The 22,944-nt window shown below is 43.1% G+C and overlaps 1 protein-coding gene across 3 annotated transcripts in view; it reads right to left on the bottom strand.

The window, feature by feature from the left end:
* The window catches only part of GINM1 (glycosylated integral membrane protein 1), a 220,889-nt gene that overhangs the window by 86,276 nt on the left and 111,669 nt on the right, over positions 1-22,944 (bottom strand). For all 3 annotated transcript variants that reach the window (XM_069235279.1, XM_069235277.1, XM_069235278.1), the window contains one exon: positions 10,612-10,771. In XM_069235279.1, the coding sequence (XP_069091380.1) occupies positions 10,612-10,771 (160 nt within the window). The remainder of the gene's footprint in view (positions 1-10,611; positions 10,772-22,944) is intronic.

The raw sequence follows: 22,944 nt of genomic DNA, 5'->3' as shown, positions 1-22,944 counted from the left end.
AAACTTTGCGATTACCAGTGTCTGTTAGCTTTTTTTTTGTGAAAAGCTGAGACTGAAGTTTTACATTTTACTTAATAACTCATACCACTGAACCCTCCAGTGGATTTTAGTGTTTACCAATTTCATAGAAATATAATCTATTTTAGAAATTAGTGTCAGATTTCTTTCAGGTTGCTTGACTATCTTATTCTACTGTTTGGTATTTCTAAAAGCTTTAACTTTGTTCCTTTGTTTAAGCCTGATTGCTCGAAGCCCCAGCTACCAAGGGTTGAGCTAAGGTTTAACAATCAAGCCTGACTGGACCCAAATTGGTACCATGCATGTATTTATTCCATGTTGAAATCACACAACTACACCATATAATAGTTCACAGGTCCTCACACAGATCAAAAGGGAACAAAGCACTTAACAAGAAACAACATTTTAACATTAATCCTACGATGTGCCTAACGCAAGAGGGAAAACACTGGAATGGCAAAAGAGATCAGCAACACAAAGAGTAAGGGCATGATCAGTCATGAAGGTATTGAGGAAGAAGGAAGTTCTATGATTCTTTGAGAAGACCTTAGCGATGGAAAAGTGCAGTTTCATATTGTGACTGATGTACTAAGAAAGGATTGATCCAGAGCCTGCTTGATACAGTAGTTCCTGGTTTCCACTATTGAGGATTTACTATGAATACCCCTAGACCCACACATAATAGACAACAAAAATCTGTCAGTGAGGGAAGGGTTCTGGAAGGTACAAAACGGTTGTTGTAAACATAAATCTATGATGGAGAACTACAATCATAATTGACAAATTCTGCCTCCTTCATCATATAATCTTCATTCATACCTACTGTGATCTCAGAAGATTTTGAGTGTGGTTTACCTTGGAGGCCATGAAGGCTTGTTTTATTTTAAATTTACGTTTTAGCTAGTGCTGGCAGATTGAACTAGCTAACAGACCAAATTTACCCCTCTATAATCAATCGAGAATCTGAAAACATCCCTCAAACGTCCACCATCTTTTCTCTCCTTGGAGCACTTCTCAGAGATTGACTGAGAGAGAAAATCAGTAAAGCTACTGCTCTGTCGATTCTGAGCAGCTTTCAATTTAACTAGGACATTGTATTGCACAAATTAGGGGTCGGTCACTGCTATGGTGTGGGGAAGGAGAGGGGCACAGAGGGAAGGGTATCCATTAATTAATCTTCAGGTGCTCCACTCGAATGACTGGGCACAACTCTAGGTAAATTGCAGTGGGAGATCGACCCAGCACATAATTGTTGCAAATGGTCTTAGGCAAGGATGTCTTTTGGGTTTGGCACTGTTTGAAGTTTACTCTGCAAACCTACTGTCAAGTTCAGCTTTCTCCCACTTGTCCTCACCCAGGTGTATATCACCTGTATGCCTAGTGGGCCTTTAGCGGAAATGAGGTATGCAAGAATAATACTTTTCAAACAAGAAGTTAAAAATAAATACAGGAAAAAAGTTTGATCAGTTGTTATAAAGGGCCTAGTTTTTCCTGGTGGCTTGGAAGCACTAAGAACCTATAAATGCTTCACAGAATACATTTTCTAAGCCCATAGCTGGTGACCGGAGAGAATATATTATAGGAAAGGACTCCCACCCTCACTAGTAGTAGTGTTTTCTTCTCATGGCGTGTAATGGTTAATGCCACTTATTTTACATCACAGACTATTTCAGTCAATCAGGGATGTTTCCTATTTTTCTAGTCTATTACACTAGCCTTCACAAAACACATACTACTCCCAAGAGGATATATAATCTACTATTAATTAATTTTGATGTTTTAATATCTGCTTACCTAAACCAAAACGATCTATAAACCTTTTATATCTGCAAGTTGACTTACCTACGGACACAGAGACTGTGGTTGAATTGGCATAGGTGTCTGCCTAGAGCAGGGCTTTCTTAAATCTAGGTTTCCAAGCAATTACCAAAACCAAACAAATGGATTGACTGTTTCCAAGAGGAACATAGTCAGCACTGATTTGGATAAGGTGGGTCTCTGTCTAGAACGGTACCACAGGCAAAGAAACAATGGAGACTACTTGCATGCATTCCCTCCATTACCTTTTGTGAGATTGATCCAAATAATTACCTCCTACAGATAAGGCGCGAACTGTAGGCTACTACTCAGAGGGGCAAGGGAGGCATCCCATATGCTAAAAGAGTCTAGTGAACCTTATTTTATGACAAGACCGGAGGCTCCTATTATGCGTTCTTTTCTTGCTTTATTTAATGAGCAGCAGTCAAGAAACCACAAATCCCATAAGGCTTAACATCTGTAGCCAATGGGATTAAAAACGTAGTTCAAAACACCAGAACCAATAGACATCACGATATGCTATTATGACGTCACTTGACTGCAAGCAGCCCTCTTTTCTTACTGCTGCAGTCGAGATAAGTCGCATTTTCGTTTATCCAAATTAATTTCACTGTATATTGCTTGAATATCGCTGTTTTATAAACATTCAGCATTGTTGAATTTATTATGTACGACGGCAGGTTGCCGCATGTTTATTTTCTGATTCGGTCCCTCATGCATAGCGCTCATGTTATTTCAGCTGAGCGCGTCAGTTTTCACTTCAACTTTGTTTATTTAATGCGCGTCTCGCATTTGGGGATTCCTGGCATTCCTCTCTGACCGGCGGCAAGTTACCGCATATTTATTAGTGTTCCGACCCTGCACAGCGCTCCGGTTATTTAGAGCTGAGCGTTTCAGCTCTCACATCGATTTTCTTTCTTGAACGCGCGCCGCGCGCTCCGCATTCCAAACATTCTTTTGCCTCAGGCAGCAACCGTCTTTCAGATTGCTCCTGAGGCAAAGACGTCGGGTGAAGAGCGCTTCCGGCAGATTTCAAATTCTTTATTCAGAGCAACTTTAGTTGCTATTTTTCGACGATTACCCTTCTATTAACCCCTTCCCTTCCCTTTTTTCCTAAAGGACCCCGTTTTTTCCTATTTTAATCCTCTTAATTTTTAAAAAATAGATTATACAAATTTATTTCTATTTTAATTAATAAGATAACAAATATTTTAAATTATATAAATATTTTATGGGCATTAGACACAATGGAACCTGGCGCCTCTATGGAACAGGGTGTTTCCACTGAATTGGAAGATATGAGACATGAACTCTGTGATTTTATCAGAAGTTCTGTCCATCAGGCAGTATCTTCTTCATTACAAAAATTATCAAAAAATCTGGAGAACAACCTTTCTAATTTAATATCCAAATCGGCCCAGACTGCGGGGGAAAGCAGTAAGCGTCCGTCAACAAAGCCAGGTATGGGGACGCAAATGGAAGGTGAGACCATCTCACGCACGCCAGAGGACACGGTTCCTCACAAGGCTCCTGCCAAGGAGAATAATAATATGGCCTCAAAAACTTCTTTAAAACGGAAATTTAAGGAACGTAATGTTCTTCCTGTTATTTCTCCAGTTATTCAAGATTCAGACGAAGACATGCCTGATGTAGATTCAGATTCATACATATCTGACAAAGACGATGATGATTCCTTTTCTATTCCTCCTCCAAAAAAATCAAAAATAGCCTCTTCTATTCCTTCTCTTTTCGACTCAGAAGGGTTTCCTATGTTTGATCCCTCTCAAATTCATCATCCCAATTCTACGGAGTGGTTTCCAGCTGACCATGTGGATCGTTATGTGGCACAAAAATTATTCTCTCCCTTGGACAAACAAACTAGATCTAAATTAAAGTCCGAATGTCCTCGTCCCGTACTTTCCAACAAAGCCACCATTACACCTACTATTGATGAACAAATGTTGACGTTTTTCACCAAACAAGGTAAAGACCCTCGCAAGGGTGTGGACAAAGCGTGGTCCTCTTGTCAGGACAAACTCTTAGACGTTACGGGGCCGCTTACTAGGATTTTTGATCTTGTCGAAGCAGCCAGACTAGACGGTTCCTTCCTGGACCCAGAGGAGTTGTCTTTATGGGTACAACGTTGTTTCTGCCTTTTAGGAAATGCAAATTCTTCCTTTATACAGGAGAGGCGTAAAGGCCTCCTTATCAAACTTGATCCCAAACTCGTAAAATTGGCAACCGTTCAACCTCAGCTCCAATCAGATGGACAACTTTTTGGAGACTCCTTTATAAAAGACCTCAGCAAATATGTTGCTACGTTCACCTCTCTAACCAAAGCCCAACAGTCAATGAGGAAAATGTTTCACCATTGGGTTTTTGCCAGGGCCGGTAGAGGAAGGGGTCGCTTTACCGGCCGTGGATCCACCTATCAAGGCTCCAGAGGTTATTACAGTCCATACCAACAAGACTTCAGACCTCAATTTTACCCCCAACGTGGCAGAGGATACCGTGCCAGGTCCGCCAGACATTCCAGAGCCGCCAACCCAACAGGTAAGCCTCCTAGTCGATTCTTTACCGACAGGGGGTCGTATTTCCCATTTTCTGTCAAATTGGCAAGCAATAACAACAGATGCTTGGGTGTTAAACACGGTTCCAGGCTACAAAATAGAACTTTATTCTACTCCGGTACAAACCTTTTTCCAAGCTCCTCCCCACTTTTCCACAGAAATGGTTCACCTAATTTCTCTAGAGGTAGACACATTGTTACAGAAACAAGCGATTGCACCCACTCTTCCCCTTTCTTCGGGATTTATCAGCCCAATATTTCTTGTTCAAAAGAAAAACAAAAAGATGCATCCAGTCATCAACCTAAAACATTTCAACCAGTTCGTAGTATACCGGCATTTCAAAATGGAAACAATTCTCCATCTCAGAGACATTCTCCTCCAGAACGACTGGATGGTCAGGCTGGATCTTCAAGACGCTTACTTAGTAGTTCCGGTTCATGCGGAATGCAGGAAATTCCTTCAATTCCAGTGGTTGGACAAAATGTATCACTTTACCTCTCTGCCCTTCGGTCTATCGTCAGCTCCATGGTGCTTTACCAAACTCATGAAGCCCGTAGTAGCTTTTCTAAGAGCTCAGGGGATAAGATTATTAATTTATCTAGACGATATCCTCATCCTAGGTCAGTCCTCACAGACTCTCCTAGTCCACTTACAGACAACCTGCTCTCTGTTGGTGAAATTGGGTTTTATAATAAACAAAGAAAAATCCCTTCTTATACCCTCCCAAATCGTAGAATTCCTGGGATTTCAAATCAATTCTCTTACAGCTTCTCTTCTTCTACCCTCGTCGAAAATAAAGTCCATAAAATCGGAAATTTTGCAAATTCTCCGCAATTCCCTAATTTCCCTCAGAAATCTGGCCCGAGTGGTAGGTCTTCTCTCCTCCTCTATCCAAGTAATTTTTCCGGGTCCCCTTCACTACCGTTCTCTTCAAAGATTAAAGATTCAACACCTAAGAAAGGGGCTTTCGTATTCCGATCTCGTCCCTTTAGACATAGAGTCTCGCACAGAGCTTCGATGGTGGATAGACCATTTGGACGCTTGGAACGGGAAAAGTATCTTTCCATCAGCCCCAGATCTTGTGTTAGAATCCGATGCAAGCCATCAAGGCTGGGGAGCCCGGTGTGGACCCATCTCAACTGGGGATACATGGTCAAACGAGGAGTCGAAATTGCACATCAATTGTTTAGAGATGCTTGCAGGCTCCTTTGCAATCAGAAGTCTGGCAAAGCACAAAGTACATTGTGCAATCCTGCTCAGGATGGACAATATATCTGCGGTCAGATATATAAACCATCTTGGGGGTACAAGATCCAAACACTTGGCAGACCTAGCCAAGAGCTTTTGGGAGTTCTGTCTCTCAAACCATCTTTCGGTACATGCAGAGTATCTCCCTGGAGCTCTCAACACCGTGGCGGATTGGCATTCTCGGCACCTTCGAGACTCCAGCGACTGGAGACTTCATCCTTCCGTGTTTCACAACATCCAATCCTTATGGGGCCCGTTCTCCATAGACCTTTTTGCATCCCGTCTCAACACACAACTCCCTCAATTTTACAGCTGGCGTCCAGATCCCTTAGCCTTAGCATCAGATGCTTTCTCACAAGACTGGTCTCATTCCCTCAATTATGCTTTTCCCCCCTTCATAATGATCAACAGGGTTCTTGCCCAGGCCAGACGTCAACACGCATCTCTCTCTCTCATAGTCCCGTTTTGGCAATCCCAAATTTGGTTTCCCACTCTTTTAGAATTGGCAATAGATTTTCCCTTGTTAATTCCATCCTTTCCGGATCTGCTACTAGACCCTCTTCAACGTTCTCATCCCCTTATCCTGAACAATATTCTAACCCTATCTGCTTGGAAAATCTCAGGGATCCCCAATCTTCCCCAGTCATTTCGGCAGAAGCTTCCCATTATATCTCAAACTCCTGGGCCCCAGGCACCAAAAAAGCCTACAAGGCAGCCTGGTCTTTATGGGACTGCTGGTGTGTGGGAAGACATATTAATCCCTTTTCAGCAGATGTAATTTTTGTCGTAATTTTTTTAGCCTCAGAAGCCAGTAAAGGTAAAGCATTTTGCACTATTAATCTTTACAGATCTGCTATCTCTTCCAACCATATTCATGTTCATGGGAAACCGGTAGACGAACACCCCTTGGTATGCAGATTATTAAAGGGAGTAAAATTTTCCAAGCCTCCGCTACCAAAATACAATCAATTGTGGGACGTTAATATTGTTTTGAAATATTTGATTGCATTACCAGATAATTCCAGTTTATCATTAAAGCTTTTATCTGCCAAATTAACAATGTTACTATGCTTAGTTTCTATCAAACGTTTATCAGATGTTAAGGCTTTGGACGTCTCCAACCGTCAATTCACTCCGTCGGGAGAGCTGTTTTCGGTTGTACGACGTACCAAGACCAATTTGTCGTCAGTCTTTTATCCATATTTTCCGCTTCAACCAAAATTGTGTGTGGGACAGTGTCTCAAAGTTTACGAACACAGGACCGCAGATTTGAGAACATCCTCTTCCCAACTTCTCATATCTTTCAGGAAACCCCATAACCCGGTTTCTTCTGCTACTTTAGCCTGTTGGGTAAGACTAATCATGTCCTTGGCTGGTATAGACATTTCCAAATTCGGGGCTCACTCCTCTAGAGGGGCTATGGCTTCCAAAGCTTTCTGGGCTGGATCTCGTTTAGAGGATATTCTCAAATCTGCGGATTGGTCCAATGATAATACTTTTAAAGTATTCTATTGTAAACCAATTGATAATGCTTAATTGAACGTGATTAATATGCTTTAAACTCGCATAATAGGAGCCTCCGGTCTTGTCATAAAATGTAGATTTTCCTAGTCTATGACGGAAAGTCTTAATTTTATTAAAGACACGGAGGCGAGTATTATCCCACCTCTTGTATAACTTTGTTTATCCCTCCCTTTCTTTAGTTTCGGCTTCAGCCACTCAGACAACGTCCTAATCGGATTTCGTCAGACCATCCAATCATTTCGCTTCCTTCAGGATTCGGATCATCTCTGTCGATTTGGCCGGACCATCCTTGCCGTTAGAAGCTCCTAGATTTTTTCTCAGATGTTTTCGCTTTCCTCATGGCACTGTTTATCCTCTGTTTATTACTTCCTTTGTTCACCGTTAACTGACTACATTTGCAAGAAAAGAGGGCTGCTTGCAGTCAAGTGACGTCATAATAGCATATCGTGATGTCTATTGGTTCTGGTGTTTTGAACTACGTTTTTAATCCCATTGGCTACAGATGTTAAGCCTTATGGGATTTGTGGTTTCTTGACTGCTGCTCATTAAATAAAGCAAGAAAAGAACGCATAATACTCGCCTCCGTGTCTTTAATAAAATTAAGACTTTCCGTCATAGACTAGGAAAATCTACATTATTCAACCTCACAGCCCTATTAAGAGTAGACATTCAATAAAATCTGGCCGTAATGAGCTTATGGACCCTCTCCTTCTGCTATTTCCCCTTGGCCTCTGCCATGCCCATTTTCTGATATCACCTTTGACTATTCTACTGAAAGCTAAATTTTCATCTTTCATGACCCTTTTCTTTAATCCCTCAACTTCCCCAGGCTTTTTTCTATTTTCAAGTACACTTCCAGTCTGCCTTTTCTAAATAAATCGACACTTGCCTTTGCAAACTATCTTTCCTCTTCAGTTTCTCTCTAAAGTCGTTGAATAAGCTATCCTCAATCAACTCTCTTCTTACCTACAACACAAATCTCTTCTCTCTTTCCTCTCCAATCTGGATTTCACCTCACCTACTGTAAGGCAACGGCTCTTCTTTCTTTTTCTAAATTTACTTACCTCTTCCCACCAAGACAAACACTTTATTCTCCTCAATATTCCTGCTACTTTCAATGCAATGTACACTGCAAGTCTTTCATCTCTCTCTCTCTCACTCAATCTCCCTCTCCCTCTCTCCCCTATTGTTATGTCTGGTTTGGCTGGCTCTTGGTTTTCACCCTAGCTCACCAGTCACTAACCTGCTTCAGGGATGGTCAACAGTCACCCTCTTTCCTCCTCCTGTAAAAGAGCACCTCAGAGTGCAATACCTGAACCTGACATTTCTCTTTCTCTAGCTACGCTATCCTCTTTTCTCTACCCTTTCGTTTGTTTGTGCTTACCAGCCACTTCTATGGCAAAGACTCCCAAACCTTCATCCCCTACCATTCCTACGATCCAGCCCTAAGTTAGTTTGTCTTTGATTGTGTCACTTCTGTTGAGGCAAGTATGCCATCTCATTCCTCAGTCGTGAACACTTTCAATAATGAAACTTTTTTCTTTCCTGCTCCCTCCCCCTGTCCAACATCCATTCCTTTTTAATCCTGCATCTTGCCTTTTTCCACCCTAGTCTTGGGCTATTTTCCCATCACTCTCTCTCTTTGTCTGAGCCTATTGCTGCTAGGACTTGCTCTTGCCTTTTTAAGATGCGCAATATCTGTAAACTAGATCCTTTAAATCCACACTATTAAGATTCTGTACGAACTTCACTAGGAATACTGGCCTTCCTTTCTAGTTGGTCCTCTAACTAACTCCCTTGCTCCTCTTCAATTTATATTTATCTCCTAATTCTGGCTACTGCTCAATTGTCTGTCCTGCACACCAAAAGCTTCCATTTCTGCCCTGGCTCCCTTCCTCTATGTTCATTATGATTTTGATTCCTCAGACCTGTCTTCAAATGTACTAATGGTGTAGCCTTCACTTACCTTTCTTCATTTTTTTATATACTTCCAACAATGTTTTTTCTGCTCAGCAGTTCCTACTAGTAATCCTTTTGCAATGTTGTGTGCAATCCCATTTTCAACCTTCACCCCTCCTGCCTCTTAAGCAGTGGAATGTCAAACCGCTCCTCATCTAATCTGCCTCTAGACAGCAGTCCTTCCTTCTAATATAGAACCACCTCCCCTCACTCACCATTGTCTTTCCTTGCCTTGGTACCTCATATTGCATTGATTTTGCATTGTTTGTATTCATGTACCGTACAGTGCTTCACCAAAAGAGTTATACAAATTAAATAATTAAATAATTTGCTCTACCGTAGAAAGACAAAGAAAGGGGAGAAGAGAATTTGCCCTTGCAACTCCTCCTTCCACCCATGAGCAGTCGAATAGCTCTTAGTTTCTTTCTGAGTGCTCCTCTGACGCCATTATGACCAAAATTGAAAGTATACAAGCTACCTGGGGAAATGTTTACTCACAACCTACCTAAAGAGCACTGCATGATTAGCAGGTGTGAAATCTCATTGAGTTATGAAATGTGCAGAGCTGTTACGAAGGAGTGTCAGAATATTAAGGCTTGGTGCTCTACCATGAAGCAAGACAGAAGACAATAACTCTGAGTGATGCATCGCCCAACAATTCTATACTAATGGTGGTTAAAAAAAGTCAAATTTCTGAAACCTCCTGCTGAATGATGCATCTGGAGCAAAGGCTTAATGATGAATGCCAAAGTTTAAAACACATTCTTTGTAAACAAATAAACGCACTAGAGAGACATTTGCTGCTGAGCTTGGTTCATACATACGTTTGTAAGTCTGTGCTTGTCTGTAGATTTCTTGAAAAATCTTCAAACAGCTGTTTGATCTCTGAAAGTGCCTTGCTACTACTTATTAGAGTTGGTCATAATTGAGCTGTATTGGCATGGGTGTTTTTCAGTCCTCAATAAAAATAAAGAGTTCAAAACAAACTCCATAAATGCAACTATTAGATGACAGTGGCTGGTAAAACCCAAAGAAAGCATCAACAAAGTGGTCCCCTTTGAAATGTACTACTGTTACATTAGCTAAGCTTGCATTAATAACAACCTCGCAAGCTGATCAGCTGCAATGAAAAGATTGCAGAGTACAGAAAACTGCATATTTAAATTTAGTAATACTGTAATCCAAAATGTTTGGATACAATACTTTAACATATAAGTAAATCAGAAAAAGACAGAGGCAACCCAAAAATATGAAATATGGAACTAATAAATGTGGACCTTATCATTTATGAACAAAGTCATCATTAGAGCCTATACTAAAACAGTTCTGCTCACCTGCACCAATTATTGTAAACAAATGTATTAAGTGCTCATATTATTGAAAGAATACAGAAGTACCACTGCAAGGAGCAGTTTTCAGGTAAAGTATCCTTTTCCTTTGCACCCATATGTCAGTGTTTTCGTTCAGTCTCTACCTTTTCCGGAGTGGTTGGGAACTGTAAATAAAACGTCATTCTCTCTTGGCATGGAATGCAGCATGCTTTCATTCAAAGGAACCACGTAACGTGAATGTCTTTGCACAATTAAGTCTTCATTGGCGAGGATTTCCAGCACCACAGTCCCCTCTTGTTCAACCTGTAAGAAACAATAACATGCCAGTGAAACACAGCCACTACTACTCTTCAAGATATGTTTTATGCAACATATATACTTTACATTAAATGTACAACATGTCTTCATCACATTTCTATGTTCTAAGAAAAATGCTATTTCTAAAGAGGCAACTTGGGGACAAATGTTGTGCATTTCAACATACAGGCGATGACCGTAATGAACATTAATCATTAATCACGGAACACTAGGGGGAGGGTATACATTTAACGAAGTAGAATACATGTTCCTTTCAATATCCAGTTTTACACATGACCTCAGCTCATAAACATGACACAGCAATGACACAGCTTTAGAGTTTCTCGGGTTCCCAGAATGGGCAAGCAACAAGATGTAGAGAAGTATTCTTTCAATGTGCGGAGAAAGCAGTCTACAAATGGCATTATCATTGATTACATCACAGACTGCCCAATCAGAGTAGCTGACGACTGGCTGCACTGTACATCCTCTGCTGTTAGATGACTCCTTTGTCCAGCTCCAGATAGACCCTTTTGTACAAGTAGTTTTGGAAGGTTCCAAAGTTTTTCACAGTTTGAGGATTTTTACAGGTTTCATGGGGTTGCTAGCAGTGCCCCCGCAGTGCATGGCCAACACCTTCCCACTGCTAGTCAACCTCCATCTCCTTATAAAGTATTTTCAGCCAGGAGAGTCATTGAAGTTCAAGAGAGTCAGTTATTGCTTTTATTACATTATTTAAGGCTTGTTCTCTTAATTATATACCCAAAGAAGAGGCTTTAAATTGGCAAATTACTGCCATTAGAAATTGTTGGCCTTCAGCAAGGAACTGTTACTAGAGAGCAGAAGAACATTCTAAACATTGTTAGTGCAGCTTACATTGCAAATGTCCCGGGTGAGGTAAAAATTCTTGAATTGAAGGGTTAAGTAAGTCTGTTGCAAGAACAACAGTTTGGACAACTGACAAACTATACTTAAATGGTCCTAAAAGTTCCAAAAACAGCTTGCCTTGGAATGCTTGCAGATGTCATCAAAAGATTTTTTTGCAATTTGAAGGTACTTCGTATATCCGAACTGGGGGTACTTCAATGAGTGAGAAAATGTACATAAAGTTAATCATACACCATAGCTGCTAGGCATCTGTTTATCTTTATTATGTTGCCACGTGCTTGACAAACCTCCTGAACTTTGATGATTGACCTTGTGCTCGCAGCCTTGGGCTGCAGTCTGCTTATCGCTGCCATATTACTTTTTCCAATTACAGTTCAGAGAATTGTCGTGCTTAGTCAGTAACTGCCAGAACAAGTTTGTACAGGTTGTTGCCACCTCCTGCCAGCTGCATCTGTACCTTCTCCCACCACATGTGTATCCCTGAAATATAAGACCGCAGAGGACCTTGAATACGATAGGGGTGGAGTTGTCCTCTGACTAAGCAGTTTTGTGTATATATAAGGTTGGGTGCCCCAGAGTGAAGGGGCAGCCTCCGTAGGATAGTCACTTGACTGTCCTGGGACTCTGTATTAGCTCGAGCTATAATCCATGTAATAAACTTCTCTTTATTCCTCCAGTTGGTGACTCCGTCTGATTTGTGAACTCTCTGCTAAATTGACCCCGAGGACATAAAGGGTGTCCCTCCACCACTGGGAAGGAGACCCCGGGTGGGGGTCAAATCTTTTCTGGTTCCTCAGTTGGCGCCCGAACAGGGACCAGAGTCAGGCATCCAGGATACCGATCAGATGACGGAGGACTCACGATTGGATTTCCAAGGGAGGCACCCCACACCAGAATCTGAGCATCGTTCTCTGTCGTGGACCTGCGGGTCTCCACTGTGTGTCTTCCAGCCGGCTCGACTTCTCCTGGCGCTGTCTGAATTCGGGTCTCTGTTTTCCGTGAACTACTGGAGTCCCCAACTGTTGGACTATAACAGAAGTGTCAGGTAAGGACGGGAGTTGAAAGATTCCTGTCTAAAAATAGGTCTGTGAGTATTGTATGGTTTCTATCGCTCTTTGCAAAGACCGACGTGAGTGGTAAGGCTGACCTCAGTTGTCATTTAAGTATATAGGAAGCAAAAGGCATATTTGCCACTTATTTGGTGCATTCAAACCACTGATGTAAGATTTTTTTTTTTTTAAATATACTGGAAGAATGCCAGCGTTCAGTTGTTTCAGGAAATTGTGTTGCAGTAGGGACTCCCGCCTGGAGGAAACATGCCCCGCTCCTCCGGCCGGGTCTTCGAATTATGATATATATGTTAAATATGGCATAGGTCCGATTATTTGGTCTGATATATGGAGAAAAAGAACCAAAGGTAGTTCTGATTTACAATGGCCTATTCACGGGACATTTGATAAAGATAAATTAGACTATTTACAGGAACGTTTGTTTGTGACAAAAAGTAGACCAGGGATGTTTGATTCACTACGGACTTGGCAGAAAGAAGCAGACCAAAGACGTAGGAAGGCAGAGAAAGAATTACAGAGACATAAGACCAGGACGGTGACTGAAAAGGTATTTGACTCTGACGTAGCTGAACATCAACAGAAAATTTTAGAACATGACCGAAGGCTTCACTTACAAACTGATAAGTGTTACCCTTCCAGGACAGTAGTGGATAAGCCACAAGAGGAAGACCCCCTTTTAAACGATATGTTAGATAAGCCCCCGTTATATACTCCACCAATATATCCTACACTACATCCTCAACCTGCACCAGGTGACCCTATTGTGCCACCCCGGTTGGATCTCTGGCGAGTGCTCCGCCACCCACCACCACCCCTCCTGTCACCAGACCTATAGAGGATACACCCCGCCCAACTGTACCCACCCCTCGACTGGCCCCCTTTTGGCCCACCCCTGACTCCTTTAGACACCACACAGGCCCCATGACCCCGCGAAAGTGCACCCTGCGCGGACATTTGTTCTCTAATTCACAAGAGGAAGATGTCATTGAAGAAATGACACGGAGGTGGATGACTAATTGGAATGACTATGGGGTCAGGGACATTGTCCACACTATGAAACAATGGGATAGTTTAGTTCAGTTACATGCAGCCACCCTTATGTGCAACATTATAATACAAGAATATGAGGATGATGGTTCCTCAGCTCCCCCGGGACTGGTGGACCTCCGAAAACGCGCCTCTACTGGGCTGCCGTTTGGTTCTGGTCTACATGATTATGTTGTTACTCTTCTTGTATATAGGGACCGCCTGTGGACATGTAGCCCTTCTATAAGGGCATCCATGTTTCCAATGAGAGAGGTTCCGCCGGTTTGGCGAGAACCGGTGACGGGTGACGCTGGCCAAGTTATTACCGCAGGGCATTTTCAACAAATGTGGGTACACACCCCATGGAAAAGATCGGAAACATATACCCTAAAAGCCACCTTAGCTGATCACCGTAAGAACCCTGCAGGATATTATAAAGAATTGCAACAAATTCTTGAATCATGTACTATGACGTTGTCCGATATTAACATGTTAATGGCAGCAGTAGTCCCGCAGGAAGTATGGTCAGAAATACGGAGGCACGACCATGCTGAACTAGGGGGGACGTGGGACCAATTGCAAGCAGCAGAAAGAGACAGGGTTGGGGGAGCGAGACCAGACCCACTTATATTGGCTCTCCCACTGCGTATTTTGGATTTAATGAAGACCATACTTGCACCACACAGGATAAATTGGGATAAATTGGCCGCCTGTAAACAGAAAAAGGACGAGGGTGTTTCAGACTTTTATACAAGGTTTGAGGGTGTCTTTTCTGATTACAGCGGCCAAAACATGAGTACTGAAGGGGGGATAAGACTCTTTGTTGACAAATTCGTGGACAATTTATTACAATTTATTACCAGACATAAAGGGAAATTTGAAATTGTGTGAAAGTACGTGGCCAGTCTCTACTGCCACTGGAATACTGACAATGGCCCAATATTATGAGAACAGGGAGATAGAAGAACAAGAAAAGAACGAGAAAAAACGAAGGAGCTGAAAACAAAGGTGTTATTTCAGCAGGCCTACCCTCAGCCCTGTCAACAGCAGTCCAGATCAAGGTCACAAGGACCTCCCAATGACAGAAGGCAGTCCCAATGCCCTCCCCGTTCTTTCCTCTCCTACAATCAGTGCGCCTATTGCAAGCAGGAGGGCCACTGGAAGAATGACTGCCCCAATAAGGACAACTCCACAGGCCGCCCCATGCCCCCACCGCAAAACAGGACTACAGACCACGCGGTAGGTCTGGTCCTGCAGACAGACCCCGCCAGCAGGCCCCTTCACGTTCCCACAGTACCCCCTGCCCGAATTATTTTGATGCTTCATCCCAGCTTCAATATTTTAATGACGACTATGATGCGTATGAAGGTCAGGGGTCCTCCTTTGATTAGGACAGCCTTCGACAGAGGGGGGTGGACCAGTTTCTATTCCTGTGAGGCAGAATGGCCCTCACGTTGAGGTACAATTAGACAGTACTCCACATGATTTTTTGGTAGATACTGGGGCCACCAAAAGTTCTGTTAAACAGGAAGAGGTCCAAGGGGTCCCTCTGTCTGGCAATATTAACGTCTCTATGGGTTTTTCTGGTGTTTCGGTGGCTAACCCCGTCTCCCAGCCGCTGCATGTTGCTATAGGTCCTTACACCATTAGCTCCCCTCTCATTCTTACTTCGGCCTGTAGTGAGAATTTATTGGGTTTAGACTTATTAAAGAAATTGTATGCCACCATTTATTGCTCTCTGGATGGAGTTCATGTCACTCTAGGTCCAAATATTTCCCCGTCACAATTTTTGTCAAAACCACTTCCACCCGAACTTCGAGATTTGCCAGACATTTTATGGGCCACACATAAGGACGATGTTGGATGTCTGGACATACCACTGTATGTCATACGTTTGAAAGCCAATGCCAAATTGCCTCGTCTTCCCCAATACAAATTATCCCAACACATTGAACAACAACTCAAAAATATTGTGACCCAGCTGATTGATTTGGGTGTCATTAAAGAAACGCGTGGTAATGATTGTAACAGTCCTGTCCTTCCTGTTCATAAAAAATTATCTGATGGCACTGCGTTTCCAGGACTCCGATTTGTTATTGATTTACGGGCGGTCAATAAGATTGTAATACCCCAGTTCCCTGTTGTTCCTGACATTACGACATTATTAACAATGATACCTGCCTCCGCTACTTGGTTCTCTGTTATCGATCTTAAGAATGCATTCTTTAGCATTCCCATTTATCCAGATAGTAGACACATCTTTGGGTTTTCACTGGGTGGTCGCAGATTCCGGTTCTGTCGCACTCCACAAGGCTATGCTGAATCGCCTAGCATTTTTAGCCAGGCCCTCAAGGGTCAATTAGATGCCCTTGTTTTTCCTTGCTCCTCGACGCTGGTTCAATATGTGGATGACCTTTCAATAGCATCCACTTCAGAACAAAATTGTAAAACAGATACTGTAGCCTTATTGAAACATTTAGCACACCATCACCATAAGGTCTCCCTCTCCAAATTGCAATATTGTAGACAGGAGGTTATATACCTAGGACACCTCCTGTCTAAGGAGGGATGTACGTTGACGGCTGAGAGAATACAAGCTATACGAGACATACCGGTTCCAAGGACAAAGAGAGACGTTAGGGCCTTTATAGGTATTTACCTCCTTCTGTCGTCAATGGATTCCTAATTATTCTCTTTTGATAAAACCATTTTTGCATCTCACCCACAAAGATTGTCCTGAAAAGATTGAATGGAATGATGATTTTCAGTCTGGTTTTGATGAATTGAAAAATACACTCTGCACAGCACCTGTACTGGGTACGCCTGATTATCGTAAAGATTTTCAGTTATATGTGAGCAAGAGAAATGGATGTTCACTATCAGTGTTAACCCAAGAGCATGGCGGAAAACAACGCCCCTGTGCTTATTTTTCGGCCCTACTGGATCCAGTGGCCTGTGCACTCCCGAGCTGTCTACGGGCAGTAGCCGCTGCAGCGGTCGCAGTGCGCCAGTCGGCCGGGATAGTCATGGATTCACCCCTCACCCTGTTGGTCCCACACACTGTTGACGCACTATTAAACAAAACAAAAACACAGCATCTTACTAATGCACGATTAACTACTTATGAACTGACACTTTTAGCTAGTCATATAACATTAAAAAGGTGCAATACGCTCAATCCTGCCACTTTATTGCCAATTACTGAAAAAACGGAAGATTCTTATGATGACATACATGACTGCATTCTCCGGAAGGAGGATGAAACAAAAGGGAGATTGGACTTACAGGACACTCCACTGAGAGACCCTGATGGCATATTATACGTAGATGGCTCATGCATCAAGCTACCCGATGGCACTACCTCTGCAGCCTATGCAGTTACAACAGCTACCACTGTAGTTGAAACAGCTAGAATATCACATAACTCTGCTCAGGCCGCAGAATTAATAGCTCTAACATGAGCCTGTGAGTTAAGTAAAGGACTTAATGTGAATGTTTACACAGACAGTCAGTATGCATTTGGCGTAGCACACAATTTTGGTCGCTTGTGGGCAGAACGAGGATTCCTCACTTCACATGGGACACGTATTCAACATGGGACCCTTATAACTAACTTACTTTCTGCCCTGGCGTTGCCTAAAACAATGGCTATCATGAAGTGTACTGCACACAAAAAGGTGACAGATGAAACTGGACGGGGCAACGCCCTAGCCGATCAGACAGCAAAAGATACAGCGTATGCAAAGACAGGACACATGTATGTGGTAGATAGTACAGAGAAGGTTCGTCCCCATGAAATATTTGGGAACACAGTAGAGAGTGTCAGGAAGATACAGGATGAAGCAACTGAACAGGAGAGAAAGGAATAGGAAGAAGGGAAGGCCAAGTTAGATGAAAATACGCTGTGCTGGACAGATCTGTCACAGAGAGAAAGATGGATGTTACCCGATGCATTAGTGCTGCCAGTAGTGACTATCTCCCATGGTCCTGCACACGTTAGTGCGAAAAGCATCTGTGATTTGCTTGATCCGGTTTGGTCTAATAAAAATATCAGAAGAGTAGCTGACCAACTGGTTCAATCCTGCATGATTTGTTTACAACATAACATAGCGAAGGGTGCCTCAGTCCCCGCTGGGCATTTTTCCCCACCAACGTATCCCTTTGAAGTACTACAAATGGATTATATTGAGATGGAAAGGTGTAATAACTTGAAATATGTCCTAGTTGTGGTCTGTATGTTTAGTAAGTGGGTAGAAGCTTACCCTACTAAAGATAATACTGCCCTTACCACCACAAAGGTACTTCTGAAGGAGTTCTTCCCACGGTTTGGGGTCCCAAGGTGTGTCTGGTCAGATAATGGGAGTCATTTTGTAGGGCAGGTGATGAAAAGGGTGTGTGAAGGGTTGGGCCTCCACCAGAAGTTTCATGCAGCTAACCACCCCCAGTCAGCAGGACTATTTGAAAAATATAATGGCACACTTAAATTGAAGATGTCAAAAATATGCGCAGAACGCGGTATACGGTGGCCAGACGCGTTGCCCCTGGCTTTAATGTCTGTCAGGATGACGCCTCACTCTAGATCAGGGTTGTCACCCCATGAGATAGTGATGGGTTGGCCAGCAAATGTCTGGGGGGTCCCTCGACCTCACAAGTACTCAGAACTAGAACATCCTATTTTGATGGACTATTTAAATGAACTCACTAATTCTTTGCGTTCTATTCACCAACAGGTGCGTGAAGCACTTCCATTTGTATCCACTGATCCAGGCCACAAGATACTACCTGGAGACTGGATCCTCCCAAAGAATTTCCAGCGGAAAAAGAGTCTCGAACCTCGATGGAAAGGTCCGCGACAGGTCCTCCTTGCTACTCGAACAGCAGTTAAAGTCGAGGGAACTAAGAATTGCATACATGCATCCCACTGTAAGAAAGTACCCCTACTCGTACCCTCTGATGAAATAAAAAGTGGTGACCACCCTACGACTGAGGACCAGTTCAGCAACACTACGCGGAGTGATAAAAAAACAGAACGACAGTGTGCTGCAGGAGGTTCCCTCAGATTTAGGTCACACTGAACAATTGTTTCCTGACCATACCATACCACAGTCCACAAGATACGATTTCCGCCCACGAAAATAAGAAAATGAACAATGAACTGATTGCTTGTCCCCTGTATTAAGTCTGACGATAGCTGCAGGGCCGTGATTTTGACTGTCGGGCGGACCAGAGTGTGTCAATGGGACTGCTAGAATCACCCCACAGTGAAGCAACCACCAGTCACGGGCAGCACCTAGGTTGGACTGAACTGCTAGTGGGACAAGCAATAAAGAGAAATGGGTGTTATAGAAGAAGACAAGAGGAAAAAGAAGAAAATAAGTAATTTAAAAAGACTATTAGGCCCATGTATCGCTTGTCTCACCATAACAATACTATTTTTGGTACTTCTGTCCTGCATTGGGTGGGTTATACATGATTCTGACTCAGAGGTCTCACCAACTACGCCACTGCCTCCAGAACACAGCCATGTTTCCTTACCACCCCATGAGGAAGGACGACGTAAGGAATATGAAAACAATACCTTCATATCTATGTTACATCAACATCAGCTGGCTGTAAATAGAACAAATTGTTGGATATGTGGCTTGCTACTGAGCTCCGTGCAAAGAAGGTTGTCATATATTGCATTCCCTTTTTCTTTTGATGGCTCCTGCAGCGCCTGCAGCCATTTGGGCTACCTCAATGGATGCTACTAATTCCGGGGTATTGGTCACCCACCTATACCAGTTATGCTGGCCCACTGGAACGAGAGTTTATGGAACAAAGGAAGAAAAGTCAGAATATGCTGACCGAAGAAATAGGTCTACTGACATATATTTTTTATCCTTTAATACCACACCCCGGATTGTCCGAAGATTTTTTGTAACACGGGTCAAGGCTCCACTTTGTTTTTAGAAAAGTGGTAATAGAGGTGTAGGTGCCAGTAACTGTAATGCTACAGTAATATTGAATGGAACTAATTGGCCTACCATGATACCATCACAAAACTCGTATTTTGTTTGTGGTAATAATGCCTACACCTCCTTGGTACCCACCTGGACCGGCACGTGTTACATTGCTTGGTTACTACCACCAACTTACACAGCTGGCCCTCAACACCACAGGACTCGGAGAGGAGTAATATCTGCAGAAGATACCTCAGCACAAGAAGCATTGGACTACTTTAAAGGAGTCCTTCCATTTTGGGGCCCTATGATGAACAGTAGGGATATCAGACATCTCACACGAGTCGTGGAAGCAACAATAAATGAAACAGCAGGAGCTCTGAGTAACATCACTGCAGAGCTCGCTGCTGAACGCCTTGTTACTCTTCAAAACAGAATGGTTCTTGACATTATCTTGGCAGACCGTGGTGGAGTGTGTACTTTGATCGGATCGAGCTGCTGCATTTATATACCAGACAATGCCCCTTCAGTGTATAAAGCTATTCAAAGGTTGCATATGATAGCTTCCACAATACACCAAGACGAAGGAACATGGTCCTTGACCGACTGGTTTTGGGGCTTGATTTCCCAATGGGGCTGGAAGATACTAATATTCCTTTTTGTGCTTGCTGCTGTATTCCTCACCTGTTGTCTTTGTGTACAGTGCCTACCTGCTTTGTGCGGTTGCTGTATGGCATCCTTTGCCCCCTGGCCTGTTCGCCCTCCTCAACACACGGCTATGCTGTCCCTTGAGCAGGAGATAAAAGACCTTATGTCCATTAACATAGACACTGAATGACGTTCAAACTTGCCTCACAATGGCAAAAGGAGGGATTGAGAAAATGTACATAAAGTTAATCATACACCATAGCTGCTAGGCATCTGTTTATCTTTATTATGTTGCCATGTGCTTGACAAACCTCCTGAACTTTGATGATTGACCTTGTGCTCGCAGCCTTGGGCTGCAATCTGCTTATGGCTGCCATTTTACTTCTTCCAATTACAGTTCAGAGAATTGTCGTGCTTAATCAGTAACTGCCAGATCAAGTTTGTACAGGTCGTTGCCACCTCCTGCCAGCTGCATCTGTACCTTCTACCACCACACGTGTATCCCTGAAATATTCTGAAGACCGCAGAGGACCTTGAATACGATAGGGGTGGAGTTGTACTCTGACTAAGCAGTTTTGTGTGTATATATAAGGTTGGGTGCCCCAGAGTGAAGGGGCAGCCTCCGTAGGATAGTCACTTGACTGTCCTGGGACTCTGTATTAGCTCGAGCTATAATCCATGTAATAAACTTCTCTTTATTCCTCCAGTTGGTAACTCCGTCTGATTTGTGAACTCTCTGCTAAATTGACCCTGAGGACATAAAGGGTGTCCCTCCACCGCTGGGAAGAAGACCCCGGGTGGGGGTCAAATCTTTCCTGGTTCCTCATGAGCTCTTAGTCTGGCTAAATTCTTGTACACACTTTGTAACAGGGGTCTATTCTTAGCATCAGAAACCCATATACAGGGACAACAGCAGGACACGGAGATATATAAAGATGCTGCCCATAATTTGGAGAGATGGAGAGGAGCAGTTAAGAGACTTTTTCACTAGCTAAACGGACAAAGACCTCAACTGTGATTTTCTGAAATACATAAAAGTTATCATATCTATTGTTTGGATTTAGATATGGAATATGTAATGGAACAATGAACGCCAGGGTACACTTCAAAGGGACATATAGGAATGCACTGCAAACTTTCAGAGCTATCAATTTTGTGCTTTAAATGTGAATCTTGGGAGGTATCTGTGTGATAAAAGCATGTGTTGTAAAGGAATGCATGGAAAAGGATGTTTCCCATGACAACCCAGGTCTATGGCTAACCATGTTATGACTACCTTGAAGAAGTTTATTGAGGCTGTTCATGCTCGAGGCTCTCGCCAGAAAAAAAGAGTGGTGAGATCATGGAAGAAATTGGAATCACAGCTTAAGGCCATGGGGATGGAACACAAACATACCGCTTCCTCTAAACTTTGGCATAAAATCTTAGTGTTGCACTCCCTAGCCAAAGGAGAAATTCACCTTGTTGTGGACCTAACAAAAATTTTACACATCCAGCATTAAGGCAGTAAACTTGTGGATTCTAAATTGAAGGTGAAGGTTGCCATGAAGAGAGTAAGGACAACAGTTACACCCAGTGGGACGCCAGTGTCGGAAGATAAAGCAGTCGGGGAATCATTCTACGATTTTTATCAATCGTTATACTTAATAGTTATATACAAGAAACTGGAATATAGGTTATGGGGTGGTGGAAGCCCCACTCAGGCAACAACCACAATCTTTGTCACAGTGAACCACAAATGTTACTAAATTAACCTGTAGTTAACCCTCTGGTAGCTTTGCACAAAAGCAGTCAGGCTTAACTTAGAGCTACGTATTTAAGTATTCATGCAGCACTGCGCTACTGGATTCAAGCTAGCCTGGCTGATAAGGGGTGATACCACGAAACCGGTCCCAAGATGCTTGTTTCTGGTTCAGCGAGGACTTGGCCTGCCAATTCGGGCTGGACTATTCCCATGGGGAGCAGGGCCAAGACTGACTTGCATATGGCTGGGTCCAAGCTGGAGGTGGTAGGGTGAGTAAAAGAACAATGGATTTAACCCAGATCTGTGACTGGGGTGAGCGTTTGAAATGTTTCAGCAATCTGTCCATCATCCTGTTGTGGTGCATGAAAGTGGCACCCCACGTCTTAAGAGTGGACTGAAGAAGGACTGTCCTGCTGTTCTCTGGACCCAGAAAAGAGAGGCTGCTCCAAGACTGGACTACACTCAAGAGGAGTGTGCCTGTAGTGTTCTGCTCAAGGAAAAATGTCCCTGGCCCTCAATCAAAAGGAGGAACTCCAAGAGACAGTTGCCTGACTTTCTATTAAGCAGTAGGGTCACAAAAGTTGAAGAAGCCTGCTTTGCAGCTTGTAAGCCAATATTCCCTGAGCACAGCTGCCTGCTGAAGTGCAACTTGGGAGGTCATGTCCCGACCCTCAAAAGTTGCACCCGAGTCTGCTGGGCCTTGGAGAATAGTTAGGTCGACCTAATTGGGAGTTACCATCAGTTAAAAGGAACCACTGATTTTGCTGTAACTAAAGACCAGTAGACCAGTGGCAACTGGGTTTTGGCTAAAATGTACTTCGAGGGACACAACCCCTGTACCCAAAGTAGCCCCAACATGAC

The sequence above is a fragment of the Pleurodeles waltl genome, chromosome 5 (genome assembly GCF_031143425.1).
Source record: "Pleurodeles waltl isolate 20211129_DDA chromosome 5, aPleWal1.hap1.20221129, whole genome shotgun sequence".
NCBI lineage: Eukaryota > Metazoa > Chordata > Amphibia > Caudata > Salamandridae > Pleurodeles > Pleurodeles waltl.
Note: the sequence above shows the minus strand (reverse complement) of the source record. Positions and strands in the feature narration are given on the sequence as shown.